Source organism: Phyllostomus discolor, chromosome 2, assembly GCF_004126475.2.
Source record: "Phyllostomus discolor isolate MPI-MPIP mPhyDis1 chromosome 2, mPhyDis1.pri.v3, whole genome shotgun sequence".
NCBI lineage: Eukaryota > Metazoa > Chordata > Mammalia > Chiroptera > Phyllostomidae > Phyllostomus > Phyllostomus discolor.
This window is the reverse complement of record NC_040904.2, coordinates 108,616,220-108,632,193: the sequence shown is the minus strand read 5'-3', so window position 1 is coordinate 108,632,193 and position 15,974 is coordinate 108,616,220. Positions and strand designations below refer to the sequence as shown.

Below are 15,974 nucleotides of genomic sequence, written 5' to 3'. Positions count from 1 at the left end.
TGGTTCTGTATTTGAGGGACAGGTCAAGAGGGAACAATGCTGCTTGCTCAACTCTGAGTCAGCTTTTAGTCACTTCCCCCACTACCCACAAGCAAATTGGGCCTTTCTGGTGCTAATTCCCAGGTGGGTCAGTTTGTGTACATTCTATGATCCTCTGGGTCTTTTCAGTAAACTCTCCTGTGAGTCTGGGAGCTTCTCTGGCCACCACAACTCTCACAGGTTGTTTCAGTCAGAGGTTTTATTTCCCTGCGCTGGAACCCTGGGTTGGTTGGTCTGTCTCTCCCCACTTGTTTCTCCCATGCCAGGGTCCAGCCTCGGCAGGGTCTTAGGGTCCCCAAAGGATGCATGGCTAAGGCAAAGCGAATGAAGGGAAACCCCCGATGGGGTGCCGGAGGACAGCCAGGCTTTTTGGGCCCGACTGACTCACCGAGAAAAATCATCTTTATTTTTATAGGGGAGGTTATACAACATTCAATGCATAGTGTGATTATTAAAACAGAAATGGTTACCATAGAAATAATTTCAAAAAACACAGAAGGTTTTACAGATCCATCATGTTAAACAAAGAAATAACCGAAAAGTACAGAAGGTCCCACAGATCAACCATATTAAACAAAGGTTATTTTGACCAAGAGGGTCATCAATCAGATAGCCAACAAAGCTATACGGGCACGAACTTTCAGGTGCCAATTAGTAACTATGTATCTATTAAGATTCTAGGGATTGGTTTAAGTTAAAAGGGTGCAAAAGGTGATTTATAGGTATATAGAAATCAACTATTGTCCGTTGAGGTTAAATTTGTCTTGGTTAGGTTACTGGTTTTTTGCCTAGGTTTTTTGATTTATACATCTTGGGGGGGGCCATGTTTTGTGTTCACTTCCATGTATTGAGATTATTATTTTCAACTAGGACTCCTTGCTTCTTTACACTCCTGTCCAGGGTATGGGAGGGGTAGTGGCTCTAATAAATCTTAAGCTTTTGAGTGGTGACTCCTTAAGAAACATTCCTAGCAACAGCTTCCTTCAGTGTTCTGGCAGTTGGTCTGCCCATAGTTTAATTTTGTCCTTAACTTCCCAGGTGGGGGAAGCAGGCAACATTAGGGTTGCTACGGATCTCTATTCCGTAGTCAGCAAGTCATGTCACGCAGAATCAGAGGCATCGTGCAGACTTTTTGTTATAACACACAGGTATCTAAAATTCTCACTACCTATTGCTAGCAGGGACAGGCATAGAGGAAGAGATAGACAGGAGATCCAGCCATAGTCGCCTCTGCTGTGCAGATGAGTCTCATCCAACCTGACTGTGTCAAAGGTCAGCTGTTGGTTGGCTCCCAATACTCCCTGTTTATGCAGTTCTCCCTGGTTTATCCACGCACAAGTGTGGGACCACCCAGTCTGCCAGCCGCCACTTTATCACGTGTCCTTACCACCCTGGCTGCCCTTCTCTGCCCCGCTGACCAGTTTGGATGAATATTTCTTCTTTAAGTCCCTGGTTGTGGGTCTTCCATACAGTTCGATTTTCTGGCAGTTCTGATTCTTTTTGTTTTTAAATTGGTTGTTGTCCTTCTTTTGGTTGGACAAAGAGACAGAGTATTTCTACCTATGCTTCCATCTTGGCTGGAGTCTTTTGTAAAACTTATTTCTACATTTTTTTTTGTCATTGCATTTGTAGATACGATTTTTTTAAAATTTCTTTTGTTGTCTCATTGTTAGTATATTAGAACACAGTGGATTTTTGTATATTGACTTTGTATCCTCCAACTTTACTGTGTTTTTATTTTTTGTTTCTAATAGTCTTTGACTGGAGTCTTTAGGGTTTTCTCTATCTAGAATCATGTCATCTGCAGATAGTTAGTTTTGCATCTTCATTCCCAATTTGCATGCCTTTTACTTCTTTCTCTTGCCTAATTGCTCTGGCTAGGACTTGCAGTACTAATTTGAATAACAGTGGTGAGAGTGGACATCCTTGTTTTGTCCCTGATCTTAGAGGAAAGGCTTTCAGTTTTTCTTTTCACCAGTAAGTATGATAGTAGCTATGGGTTTGCCATATGTGGCCTTTATTACATTGAGGTACTTGCTTTCCATGTTCATTTTATTGAACGTTTTAATTATACGTGGATGTTGTATCCTGTCAGATGCTTTTTATGCATCTATTGATATGATTGTGATTTCTGTCTTTTGTTAATGTGTATCACAATGTTTGAATTGCACGTGCTGAGCTAGCCATGAGTCTGGGATGAACCCCGCTTGATTGTGATGCATTATCCTTTTAATGAATCGCTGCATTCGATTTGCTTGCTTTTTTTTTTTTTTTTTTTTTTTTTTTGCATTTATGTTTGCATCAGAGTTATTGGCCTATAACTTTCTTTTTTTGTGTTGTCCTTCCCTGGTTTTGGTATCAGGGTAATGTTTGCCTCATAAAATGAGTTAGGAAATATTCCCTCTTCTTCAGTATTTTAAAGCAATTTGAGAAGGATGGGTATTAAGTCTTCTTTGAATGTTTGGTAGAATTTATTGGTAAAGCCATCTGGTTCTGGATTTTTGTTTTTTGGGAGGTTTTTGATGACTGTTTCAGCTTCCTTGCTAATACTTGGTCTTTTTACATTTTTAAGTTCTTCATGGTCCAGTCTGAGAGGGTTATATATTTCTAAGAATTTTTTCTTCTAGTCATTGAATTTGGTGTCATATAGTCTTCATTGTATTCTTGTATAAACCTTTGTATTTCTTTGATACTTGTTTTAAGTTCTTTCGCTTCTAACTTTATTTGAGTCTTTCCATTCTTATTCAGTCTAGCCAGAGGTTTGTTGATTTTATTTTTTTCCAAAGAACTAGCTCTTTGTTTTATTAATTTTTTTCTATTGTGTATTAACTTTTGGGCTTAATTTGTCCTTATTTTTCTAGTTCTTTAAGGTGTAATGTTAGATTTGTTTATTTGAGACTTTTCTTGTTTCTTGAAGCATGCCTGTGGTACCTTAAACTTCTCTCTTAGTACAGCTTTGCTGCATTCTAAAACTTTTGGTGTGCTGTGCTGTCATTTTTATTTGTCTATATGTATCTTTTGATTGATCCTTATTTCTTTCTTTGATCTAATAGTTGTTCAGTAGCATGTTGTTTAATCTCTATATATTTCTTCTCCTATTTGTTTTTAATTTAACATGGTTGAGACTTATTCACATCTGTTTTGGGGGAACACTGATAGAAAGAAAGTTTAAAGTTCCAGGGAAAGATACGATAGAATGAGAGGTACCATGGAATATTAGAAAATGTAGGATTTCTTACTTACCCTTTGTGTTACCTTGGGTACATTTGTACCCATTCGGACTCTCAATTTCCTCATGTATAATAAAGATAAACTTGACTAGGTTATTGTGTTGATTAAATGAAATGCTTTCTGTTTTCCTTTCTAAAATCTGACGGGAAAACTGAACTAAATTTAGCTTAGTTTTTCTTTTCCTCCTCTGTTTTGATTTGTGGGTATTAAAATTTAAAAAAATCAAAACAGGCTTTTTAGCCTCTTTGCATGAAATCATAATTATCAATTCTTATACCAAATAATCACCTTTGGAATTCTATTATTATTGTTTTGCAATTTGAATGTTCCTATTACCCAAAGACTACTGTTTTCACTCTTCAAGTGTAGCAGTAGAGTCTGCATCCCATATCTGATTTTATTTTTCATTAAACATGTTTGGTTGTGAATAACATTGTCTCAATAATTTTGAAATTTTATTTTTATGATAATTAACTTTTTTCTCAGTCATTTTTTCCCCTCCTAGGTACAGGCACTGATTTTTTTGACTGATAAAGAACTCTGTAAAAGATTACCTGCCTCCTGTATATTCTTTTATATAGTGCAGAATCTTCAAGTACAGTTCTCACAAACTGTACTACACCATTTCCTACACATTTTACAGAGAGTTCTCCTAAAATAAGTGTACTACTTCATAACCTTGCAGTATAAGAAAATTATTTTAGAAAATAACAAGTGATAGAGTTGAACAGTTTGGATGAAAGAAGGCTTATTTTAATCTTTAACACTTTTATCACGGTCAAGAAGGAAGGAAATTACCAATATTTCTCTCTTAAACCTTTCTAAGTCTAGTACTTGAAGATGGGAGGATGAGAATGAAAAGGGACTGGACTCAACAATTGATCAGGAGACAAATGTGATAAAAGCTAACATTTGCCTTGTTGCATAGATAGAGTCGTACTGAGAATGGCGCCATACTTGGATAGCTTCTGCGATTTCCTAACCCAGACTATACAAACCACCATCATTTTAAGAAGTTTGACATTTAATTCATAAACTTAGTCATTCTCAGCTGTTACATTGTAGGCCTTCTGCAGGCAACCTAACAGACATACACACTTTTATACATAAAACTACACCTCTAGATCAGGTTTTTTCCCACTTAGTATCACTGACAGTCTATATGGAAACTCTTCAGAAATGTGTCACCTTATAAACTGAGATTTTTCTATGATTTCAAGTTGTTTTCGTGAATTGAAAGGTAATACTGATTCAAATTACACACTGTCCACCAAAAATTACTTGATTCATCTTCTTAGAATATTCAGTATCATTTCACTCTGAATGTGATGTAACTTTTTACATTTAGGTGCTCACCTGGTAGGGGTTATCGACTGCCAACAAGTGCCTTGGTGAACCTTTCTCATGGGAGTCGCTCTGAAAGTGGAAATCAGAAGTTGACAGCCATTGTGAAACCACAGCCAGCTGTGAATCACTACAGCTCAAATCTGTCAGTGTCGTCTGGGCATTTGGGAGTCCTGAACCATTCCCCTCAATCAATTTTTGTTCCCTCACAAGTAAGACTATCTTTAATTTCTCTCTACCTCCTTCACAAATCACAGGTGCACTATAAATAGAAACTGAATTTGACTTAATTTTTTTAAAGTTTTGGTTTAAGTCAATTCCAGATTTGTTTTAACTAATGGGCTAGTGGAGAATGCTACTGATAGCATTCTACCTACCTATGTTATAAAATTACAGTTCTATTAAAGAAGAAATTTATTTAAAAAATAATCTTGAAAATGCCTTTTTCTCTTTTTATATCTACTTTCAAACTAACATTAAAATTTTTTTATGTAACCTAAATATCCTATGATAATCTGCTATAAAAATGACATAAATTTGAAAGGAAGATGAGTATATCATGTTCATCAAAAACAATTTTCAAGTTCCCACCATGTAAGTCATGGGTAATTCCCTTTATTCATCTTCCTGGGAACAAAAATTGAGTTGTTTTGTGTGAGACACATATCTTTATTTAATTCTGTGACCACAAATCTTAACATCCTCTTTAATCCAAATAATACGTGCTTATTATAGTTAATTAGGAAACACAGATAAGTAGATAATAACAAAGCAACCAGAAGCGAAAATCCTCTAGAATGTCATAGGTAGCTACTGTTAAATTTTGTTGCATATTTTTGCAGAGTTTTAATCTGCATGAAATCAATTCTTCATAAATAATAGCTGATTTTTTTAATCTATTACATTACTTTTGTGTAAGACAAAGATTTTAAAATAAGTTTATTAGATGTTAGTTTAAATGAGATAGTATGTCAGTACATTGAAAGAGAAAAAGAATGTGTTTGTGGTGATATATTGATTCAATATAATCTTTCACAGCATTTGTTATACATTAAATACTTTCCAGTAGAGCAAGTCAAAACCAATTAAATATGAAGGAAGCCCTTTTACTCCTACGTTTATTATATTGAGCTCCAGAAGAAAGGAATTGAGATTTCAGATAATGAAAGTCAGATATCCTCTCCCATGCTAAATAGTTTTAATGAATAAATTATTTCATTTGTAATAATACTCTTTTTTTTTTTCATGTTTCACTTTCTTAAGAAATTCCTTGTCTTTTGCCAGGTAACTACTAAAGATGATGATGAATTTTGCAACATTTGGCAGTCCTTACAGGGATCTGGAAAGGTTCAGCACTTTCAGCCAGCTTTGCAAGAGAAGGTTAGTATACTTTTTTTGATGGATATCTAACTTTAAAAAATGTAATTTTATGCTTTTTTCAGGTATGCAGTGATTAATTTTCTTCTTTAATCTCATAAAATAGAAATAACAATTTTGATCATGAATTTGTATATTTCCATTCAGCTACATATAAAAATGTTTTGGACCAGTGAATGAGAATATAAATAATTTTTCTTTTAAATCAGTTTTGGACTTTTCAGTTGTTTACAAAATCATAATAACTATGTTTAAATTGAACAAAGTCCTTAATGGCACTCATTAACGTACTTATTTCCACTTGAATGTGTAGTTTTATGCTGGCAGTTAATTGTCTCAAAGATGAATGAGCAAATTCACATTCCTTGATAAAGAAGAGGAAAGAAATTCTGCTAAGAGAGTAGACTCAGACCAAAAAAAAAAAAGAGAGAGACAGAAGAAAAGAATTGAATTTCTATACCTTTCTTGCATGTTACTGGCCTATCTTCTTAGCTTAAGTCAAGAAGGGATGTTCTTTCAAGTTTATAAATCATCAGTCTGCACCATGAAGGCCTCATTTATTGTAAAATCCTCCAATGATGGTGACATTATCAGAATTAGGGGAAAATAGCAAAGGGAATGATAGTAAAATAAACATAAAAAGTGAGAGTGACAAAATACCTAGGTCTCCTCTGCCAATATGCTATTACAAGTTTTCCTTAGATCATCCATAAATCATTTCTAACTAAATATAATCCATGTCCAGATTTTCAAAACTTCTTTTCTTCTTTAATATATTTGGTACTGCTAACCACTCCATCTTCAGGAGTGCTTTGTTTTCACTCATTTATTCATTCAACACGTATTTATTGAGTGCCTACCCTATGAACTTAGACCAAGGTAATAGTAACCTGTGAGAAGTGGTCAAATACTAGACATATTTGGAGGGATTGCCAGCTGATAATGAATTAGGTATGTGGGTAAAAGAAATAATGGATTAAAGGATGTGACTCTTAAAGTTTGAGTAACTAAAAGGACAGAGTGACTATTAACTATGATGGGGAGGATTGTGAGTCAGTAGATTTGTAGGAGAAGTTTAAGTAAGAATTCAGCTTTGGACATGATGAGTTTGAGATGTATAGTAAACATTTAAGTGCAGACGTAGAGTTGGCCATTGAGTCTAAAGCTCGTGGAGGGTGTCCAGGCTGGAGAGAGAATTTGGGAGTCATCCTGTACATATATGCATGTGCATGTATGTATCTGTATAACTGTTCTCTAATTATCTATAACCAAGGAAGTAGATGCAGATAGAGAAGAGATCCAATAACTTAGCCTTAGAGAACAACATTCTTAAAGAGTTAGAGCAGCTAGGTGAAACTGACAAAGAAGACTGAGAAGGGGCAGCCAGTGAAGCAGAAAGAAAACCAGGAAAGGGTGGTGTCTAAATGCCAAGTGAAGAATGGATGTCATATAGGATCCATGTGTCAGGTGTTGCTCTTGGATCAATTAAGATAAAAACTGAAAATTACCCATAGAGCTTAGCACACAAAGATCACTAGGAACCTTGACAGGAGCAGTTTCAGTAGTGATTGGAGTGAAATACTGATTAGGAAGGGTTGAAGAGAAAAGGGGAGGAGGGAAGTCAGAGGCCGTCAGCATAGGGAATTTTTCAAGGACTTCTGCTCTAAAGGAAATACTCCCTGAGTTTCCTGTTGCCTTTCTTATTAAGTTTCTTATTAACCTCTGTTCTTCCAGCCTTTCACTGGGACTGTGCCCCAAAACTCTAGAATAGTTTTCTTTTCCCTTTGCCCTGTTGCTTGACTTGTGACTTTGGTTCTTTCCTCTCTTCTAATTACCATTCAGCCTGTCTGAATCCAACCTGTCAATCAAGACCTAAACCAATATCTCCAACTCAGAAGACAGGTATAGATGGACACCCACCATCCCCTCAACCTCAAGATGTCACATAATCTACCTCACCTGTGGCCTCTTCTCTTATCTTTATTTGTAAAACTAGCATTTTTCCCAGGGTTATAATCTGAAAAGCATGGACTTAAAAATTTTACTCTCCCCTAATAGTTCTTTGCAATGAGACCACAAACCGTTCAGGCTTTCTCAGTGTCTTCAACTTCACCTTAGTCAGTCATCCCAGTCCTAGATTAACCTCCTATGTACATTTCCTGTTTTTTAATTTTTTTTTCTTTTTTAGTTTTTCTTACATAGTACTGCCTGATCAATGTTTTCTAAAGGTCCTTTCATCTGTCTTGGCCTTGTGGTATAACTGAGCAAAGATTCTAGTTAATAAGCTCCTGGGTTTGAACTCAGTCTGTGCCCTGAGGCAGCGTGGTGCGGTAAATCTGGGATTCAGCTCAGAATCAGGAAGTTAGGTTTTGTGACCCAAATTGAGCAAATGTAATTTTCCTGAGCTTCTTATGTATAAAATTACGTTTGTGGACTTAGATTATAGTGGAGGTCTTTTCCAGACCTAAAATAGTGTTATTCAAATACTTAGAATGTGTAGGGCTCCTTCTTTAAGTACTACTGGAATTCAGCCTCAACTCAAACTAACAGTTAGTCCTTTTATAAACTAACCCTACCTGATTCTCATATAAAGCTTGTCCAAGTTTTTGGTGAAATAGTCTATATCAGTCAAATTTACTTTCTTTACTTTCCCTTTCCCACAAACAGATAAATCCCGTTTCAGCTTATCTATACTTCTTGTTCCTTGTATTTAGGATGCTTTTCCTCTAGTACTACTAAAATTCCCTTAAGTCTCAGTGAGGGTGTTCTAATCATGTTACCAGCTATTTCCATGAGGGATCTCAATACAGGAATATTTTCTCAGAACATTCTGCATGCCTCTCCTGTTATTGGATGCTATTTCATTATTTATATTGGTTTATATCAGTGTGCTCCAGTGTTTTATCTCCAGTATGTCCCAAGAATTATGAGCCACCAGATAACAACACTCATATCCATGAGGCATTAAAAAACAACTTGATATTTATCTGATGAACAAATTCTAGAAAATTCAACATGATAAAAAAAAATCCAGCTTCTGGAAAAGACAAAACTGGAGGCAGTAAAAAGATCAGTGGTTGCCAGGGGTTTGGGAGAAAGCGAGGGATGAACAGGTGGAGTACAGAAGATTTTTAAGGTACTGAAAAATACTCTGTAATACTGTTGTCAATGTAAAAGAAATGTCCAAACCTGTGAAAAATTTTTATGAGTTTATTTGAGCCAAAGGATAATATGCCAGGAAGCAAGATCTCAACATGTTCCCTAGAATGACAGTTTGAAGTTTCTTTTTATTTGGCATTAAAGAGGGAACTTAAGGAAGATTACAGGAACAAGCAAGAAAGCAAGACAGAGAAATAACAATGATTGGGTTACAGGATAACAAGATTATGTGCTCTCTAAATGGTGATTACCTTTCAAGATGTCTGAAAAAAAGAGGCTTTTCAAAAGTGTGTTAACTAGATGCAGGAAAACAATAGACAGGACTTAGCTTAAGGCAAAGATAAACCTTTTATTAGGGAACATGTAGGCCTGAAGCATACTACCCACCTGATCTGCCCTGGAAGGTTAGGAATTCATGATCAGGTCACCCCCTGTGAGGTTACTGTTAGATTTAGATTTAGATTTATTACAGAGCTGCCTTTTCTTCCCCACTGTAATGGTGGATACATGTCATTATACATTTGTCCTAACCCATGGAATGTAAAACACCAAGAATAAACCCAATGTAAACTGTGGACTTTGGGTGATAATGATGTGTCAATAGAGGTTCAATTGTAATCAATATACCCATCCTGTAAGGGAATAATGAGGAGACTATGCATGTGTGAGGGCAGGGGGCAACTTTGTTATGAACCTAAAACTGCCCTTGAAGAAAGTCTTTTAAAAAAATTCAAGTTTTTCATTGGCAAAATATGAAAAGATGACTAACACAAATAGCTTAATGTAGATACAACAGTCCAAGAAACTATACTCAAAACCAGAATGTTTTCTTTATTTCTTTTTTTCTTGCTTAAGATTTTATTTGTTTATTTTTAGAGAGAAGGAAGGGAGGAAGAAAGAGAGGGAGAGAAACATCAGTGTATGTTTCTCATCAATCCAGTTGCTTCTCACCAGGTCCTAGGGCGTGCATATGCCCTGACTCTGAATTGAATCGGCAACTTTTCACTTTACAGGATGGCACTCAAGCAACTGAACCGTGCTGGTCAGGGCTAATTAAAGTTATGGCACACTTTTTCTCTGAAATGTTACTGTGAACTTAGGTTTTAGAGTTAGAACTCAAATATCGGTTCTCCTATTATTTAGTTCTGTAACCAAATTACTTTATCACTTTGAGCCTCAGTTTAGTCATCTGTATAATAGAATCAAAATCTATAGCAGTAGATTATTTTTATAATTATAGCATTGTTATAATGATATTAAGATAATGAATGCAAAGTATATCTTAACCATGCCTGGCACATAATAGACACTAACACAATATCTGTTCATACCAATCTATTGTTCTAATTCCCTTCCTTAGAGTCAAAATATCCCATACTGTACTGCTGTAGCCCCAAACCCCACCAACCATTGTGCTATGCAAATAGGAATCTCTTGGCCCCTTTGACTCTTAAAGATGAAGAACCTGGGGCGTTCTATGCATATGAACTCATTGGACCTTCCTTGGCACTGTGGTGAATGTCACAACTGTTTTCGAGCATGCCCACTGCCAACTAGGATATGATAGGCCTTTGTGCCCAGTGTTCATTATTTGTGCTCAGAAGAAAATAAATAGGGCTCATCAAAAACAAAACTGTGATATAATGAATTTGTATCGAACATCTGCTTTTGCTTCCTCTTCTGTTCAGCTGTGGAAAGTTATCTATATCTTGTTGCCTTCAGGCCTCCTCTCCCTCTCAGAAAATAAAGGAATATGATATCTTTAGACAAAATTTATTCATGCCATTTTACAAATTCTGTCCATCCCTGTACTGCCTCAGTTGCTGTAACATTATAGTCAGTCTTGCTATCTGGTCATAGTCTTCAATCATTTGAAAACCTTGACATTGTATGGATATTAGTTAATATTGGATTGGGCAAAAAGTCCATTTAGTTTTTTCCGTAAAATAAAAGACACATTTTTCATTTTACCAATAACTTGATCGATTTCAGTATATTGAGTATGTTAGCTATCTCCTGTGGTCTAACATTGGTTGTTCTCAGTTAATGGCTTGATTTGATTTCTCTCAGCTTCTGTTGGTCTACCCAACCATGAAGGATCATCCAGTGAGAAATCCCTAGCAGGAAACTTCGCAAACCACTTTTGATACGTTCAGTCAGTCACAGGACCTTCTCCATATACTGCACATGTCTTGTTTTGTGTTTCAGCTGCATTTTTACCTTTCTTGAAATAATAAGGCATAATGTGCCAAAAATTTTGCTTATTTTTGTCCATCTTCAATATTAAATGGCTACACAAAAATTCACCAATTTTGATAAGTTTTTTTAAAAATGCATGTTTACATTGCAGCTGTCACAACACAGTCTAACAAAATTGTTTCAAATGAAGTTAAAGACAACTAAGCACTACTAGAGCCAACCAAATGAACTTTTTGGCCAGCCCAATAAAAATCAGGTATTGTAGGAAGGGATGAAGAAGGGCTAATATTCTCAGCTTTCATATCAGAGGCAAAAATGATAAATTTTAAAAAATGTTTTTAATAGAAATGTTTTAAATAATGAAAACAAGAGAATAGTATAATGAACCCACAGATATCCATCCCTTATCTTTCATTTCCCACCCTACCTTTCCCAGAGATAGGACTATTTTAAATCAAATTTAGAGGAATTTTTTAATTTCAAAAAATATTTATTTATTTATTTATTTATTTTTGAGAGAGGGGCAGAGCGTGAGAGAAACATCATTGTGAGAGAGAAACATCAGTTGGTTGCCTCTCGAATACTTCCAACCAGGGACCTGGCCCACAATCCAAGCATGTGTCCTGACTGGGAATCAAACTGGCTTCCCTTCAGTTTGTAGGATGATGCCCAACCTGCTGAACCACATTAGTCAGGGTCAGGGGTATCTTTAGAGGCTGTTAATTCTATTGTAAAGAAGCATTTACCTGAAGTTTAGTCATTTCTTTAGTTTCTGTCTTAACTTCAAGCAAAATAGATTTAATTTTTCCTATTAAAAGTAGCATTCTTGTAAAATGTTAGTTTTCTATGTATCTTGCTAAGTAATGTATAGAGCAACGTCTGAAGTGATGATCATTATGTTAATAATGTTTATTTCTGGGGGATGGAATTTGAGTGGTTTTTAAAATTCTCTGTACTTTCCTTCATTCCTTAATATTTCTCTAGTAAGCTATGTAATTTTAATAAAAGTAGTAATTGTTCAACATTGAAGAAAAGAAGTAGTTATAATAATTAAGAATCTCTTTAAATCATTTATAAGAATTTCAACTTTCAGGGTGCAATTTTACCTCAAGAAGTAAGTCAAGTAACTCAACATCATAAATCCGGCCTAAATGACAACAGTGTTAATAAATATCAGCAAAGAAAACATGAGCCTCACAGAAAATGTAAGTTTTAAGATAAAAAAGTATACTTGTGGTGTTAACTGCTTATTTTTATATTTTTAATTAATAGCTTTACTGAATTATAATTCACATAACAAAATTGGTTATTTTAAAGTATGCAATCAGGATTTTTTTTTTGTATTTTCACAAGTCATACAACCAGTGCCACTATCTAAATCGAAAATATTTCCATCACCCCCAGAAATATCATATCTGTTAACAGTTGCTCCTCTCACATCTAGCAACCGTCAGTTTACTTTCTGCCTCTGTGGATTGGCTTATTCTGGACACTTCATATAAGTGGAATTATAAAATAGTGTCCTTTTATGGCTGGCTTTTTTCAATTGGCCTAATGTTTTCAAGGTTCTTCCATGTTATATGTTGTTGCATGTATCACTGTTTTATTCCCTTTAATGGCTCAATAATACTGCATTGTACAGATACATTTTGTTTACCATTCATCTATTGATGGACATTTGTAGAATTTCCACTTTGGGGTTATAATGAATAATGCTGCTATGAATATCTGTGTATAAGTTTTTGTGTGAACATATTTTTGCAGTTCTCTTGGGCATATATAAATGAGTAGAATTACTGAGTCATATGTTAACTCTGTGTTTAATGTTTTGTGGAACTATAAACTGTTCTCCAAAATAGTTGTACCATTTTACATTTTTACCAGCAATATATGTGTCTAACTTTTCCACATCCTCCATAACAGTTGTTATTGCCCATGTTTTTTATTATAGCCATCCTAGTAGGTGTGAAGTGGAACTTCCTTGTACTTTTCACTTGCAATTTATCAGTGACTAATAATGTTGAGCATCTTTTCATGTGCTTATTGGCTGTTTATATCTGGGGAAATATGTATTCAAATTATTTGCTCATTTAAAATTGAGTTATCTTTTTAGTCTTGATTTGTAAGGATTCTTTACATACACCGTATACTACAGGCTCATCTGATATTTTTTGTTTGTTGTTTTGGTTGCTTGTGCTTTAGGTGTCATAACTAAGAAACTGTTGCCTAATCCAAGGTCATAATGATTTATACATGTTTTGTTTTGTTTTATTCTTTTCTAAGAGTTTTATAGTTTTAACCCTTACACTTAGGGGTTTTTTCCTCCCTATTTTTGAGTATTTGTATATGGTATGAGGTAGGGGGTCTATATTCATTCTTTTTCATATGGATATTTAGTTGTCCCAGCACCATTTGCTAAAATACCATTCTTTCCCCCAAGGAGTTGTCTTGGCACCCGTGTCAGAAATCTATTAACCATAGATGTACGGGATTATTTCTGACCTCTCAATTCCATTGCATTGATTTATATACCATCTTTATGGTAACGACACACCATCTTAATTACTATACATTTGTTATAGTTTTGAAATTGGGGGATTTGAATCTTCCAACTGTTTTTTTCCAGATTGTTTTGTCTGTTCTGGTCCCTTGCATTTTTATATAAATTTTAGGATCAGCTTATCTATTTCTGCAAAAATGGCATCTGGAATTTTTATAGAGATAGTGTTGAATCTGTAGACCGCGTTGGGCGGCATTGTCTTTTTAACAATATTAAGTCTTCCTATCCTTGAACATAAAATAATCTTTCCATTTATTTAGGTCTTCTTTAATTTCTTTTAATGATGTATTATAGCTTTCAATGTACAAGTCTTATATTTTTTATTAAATTTATTTCTAAGTATTTTATTTTTTACTGCTATTGTCAATAAAACTCTTATTTTTTTATTGTTCCTTACGATGTAGAAATAAAGCTGACTTTTGTGTATTGATCTCATATCCTTCCATCTTTTGGAAGTTGTTTATTAGACCAGATATTTTGTGGCCTTTGAAAATATATATGTTTTCCTGTACAGTCTGAGTGCTTTTCTTTTTCTTGCCTAACTGCTGTGGCCAGAACCAACAATACGATATTAATAGAAGTGATGGGAGTGAACATTCTTGTCTTGTCTTGATCTTAGGGATAATGTTCAATCTTTCAACAATAAGTGTAGTGTTAACCATGGGGTTTTGGTAGATGCCTTTTGTTATTGGAGGAAGTTCCCTTCTATTCCTAGGGAGTGTTTTGTTTTTCTTGGAGGGATGTTAGATTTTGTCAAATGCTGTTTCTTTGTCTATTGAGATGATCATATGGTTTCCTTGAAGATTTTTGCATCTGTATTCCTAAGGGATATTTTTAATTTTCTTTTCTTGTGATGTCTTTGATTGTGATGTCATGGAAATACTGATATCATAGACTGTTGGGTATAACACTTTGAAAGAGCTCCAGCCTTTTTCTGATCTCTCTGTGGTTTTTTGCCAAAAATGCTAGCTGTTATTCTTGAAAGCTGTATGGGGCTAGAGACTAAGAAATAATAGCATTAGAACATGTTAAAATGCCACAAAGTTCACTCTTCTTACTGAGATTTTGTCTTTTTTCTTGAATAAATATTTCCTGATTTCTGTAAGCCTTTGATTGACTTCCATCATTCTGAAAATTTGGATTTTGGTAAATTATATCCATTTTCTCATTTCTTTTATGAAGGAGAGAATTTTTAGAGATCCTTACCCTGACATTTTTGCTGATGCCTTCACACTAAAACTACTTCTCATGATTTTATTTAAAGTAATCCAGTTATATTTTGTGTGTGCAAACACTTGCTAGTTAAATTAATCCAAGCTATATTACAGCTTTTTGTTAAAAAATAAGTACAGATATTTTTTTTAAATATTCCCTAACCTAGTTTGTATATTTTTACTCTTTTCCTTTTTTCAGCACTACCTACTGTGTTCTAGGCACAAGAGATGCAGAAATGAGAACCTTCATCTTGCACTTACTTTTTCTCATCTCTTGATCAAAGTATTTCCAAACTGGAGCAAATTGTTCCTTATGTTTAAAATGTGACTATTTATTTATTTATTTATTTATTTTAATTGTTCCGGTACAGTTTTCTGTCTTTTACTCCCATCCAGGTCCAAACCCCCAGTCCTCCCCACCTCCCTCCCATTCGCAACCTGCCCGCCTAGTTTTTGTCCATGTATCCTTTACACTTGTTCCAGTAAACCCTTCCCCTTTTTCCCCTGAAATTCCCCCCCCCCCCCCCCCCCCCCCCCCCCCGCTCCTCTGGTCACTGTCAGCCTGTTCTCAATTTCAGTGTCTTTGGTTATATTTTGCTTTCTTTGTTTCTTTTGCTGTTTAGGTTCCTGTTAAAGGTGAGATCATATGGTATTTGTCTTTCACCACCTGGCTTATTTCGCTTAGCATAATGCTCTCCAGTTCTATCCATGCTGTTGCAAAGGGTAGGCATTCTTTCTTTCTGCTGCATAGAATTCCATTCCGTAAATGTACCGTGGTTTTTGGATCCATTCATTTACTGATGGGCACCTATGTTGCTTCCAGCACTTGACTATTGTAAATTGTGCTGCTG

At 35.2% G+C, this 15,974-nt stretch overlaps 1 protein-coding gene across 1 annotated transcript in view; it reads left to right on the top strand.

Annotated features, from left to right (window-relative positions):
- XRN1 (5'-3' exoribonuclease 1) overlaps window positions 1-15,974 on the top strand; it is a 158,772-nt gene that overhangs the window by 110,214 nt on the left and 32,584 nt on the right. Inside the window, exons 31-33 of the mRNA XM_028504430.2 lie at window positions 4,619-4,826; window positions 5,899-5,994; window positions 12,443-12,554. Coding sequence (XP_028360231.1) covers window positions 4,619-4,826; window positions 5,899-5,994; window positions 12,443-12,554 — 416 coding nt within the window. The remainder of the gene's footprint in view (window positions 1-4,618; window positions 4,827-5,898; window positions 5,995-12,442; window positions 12,555-15,974) is intronic.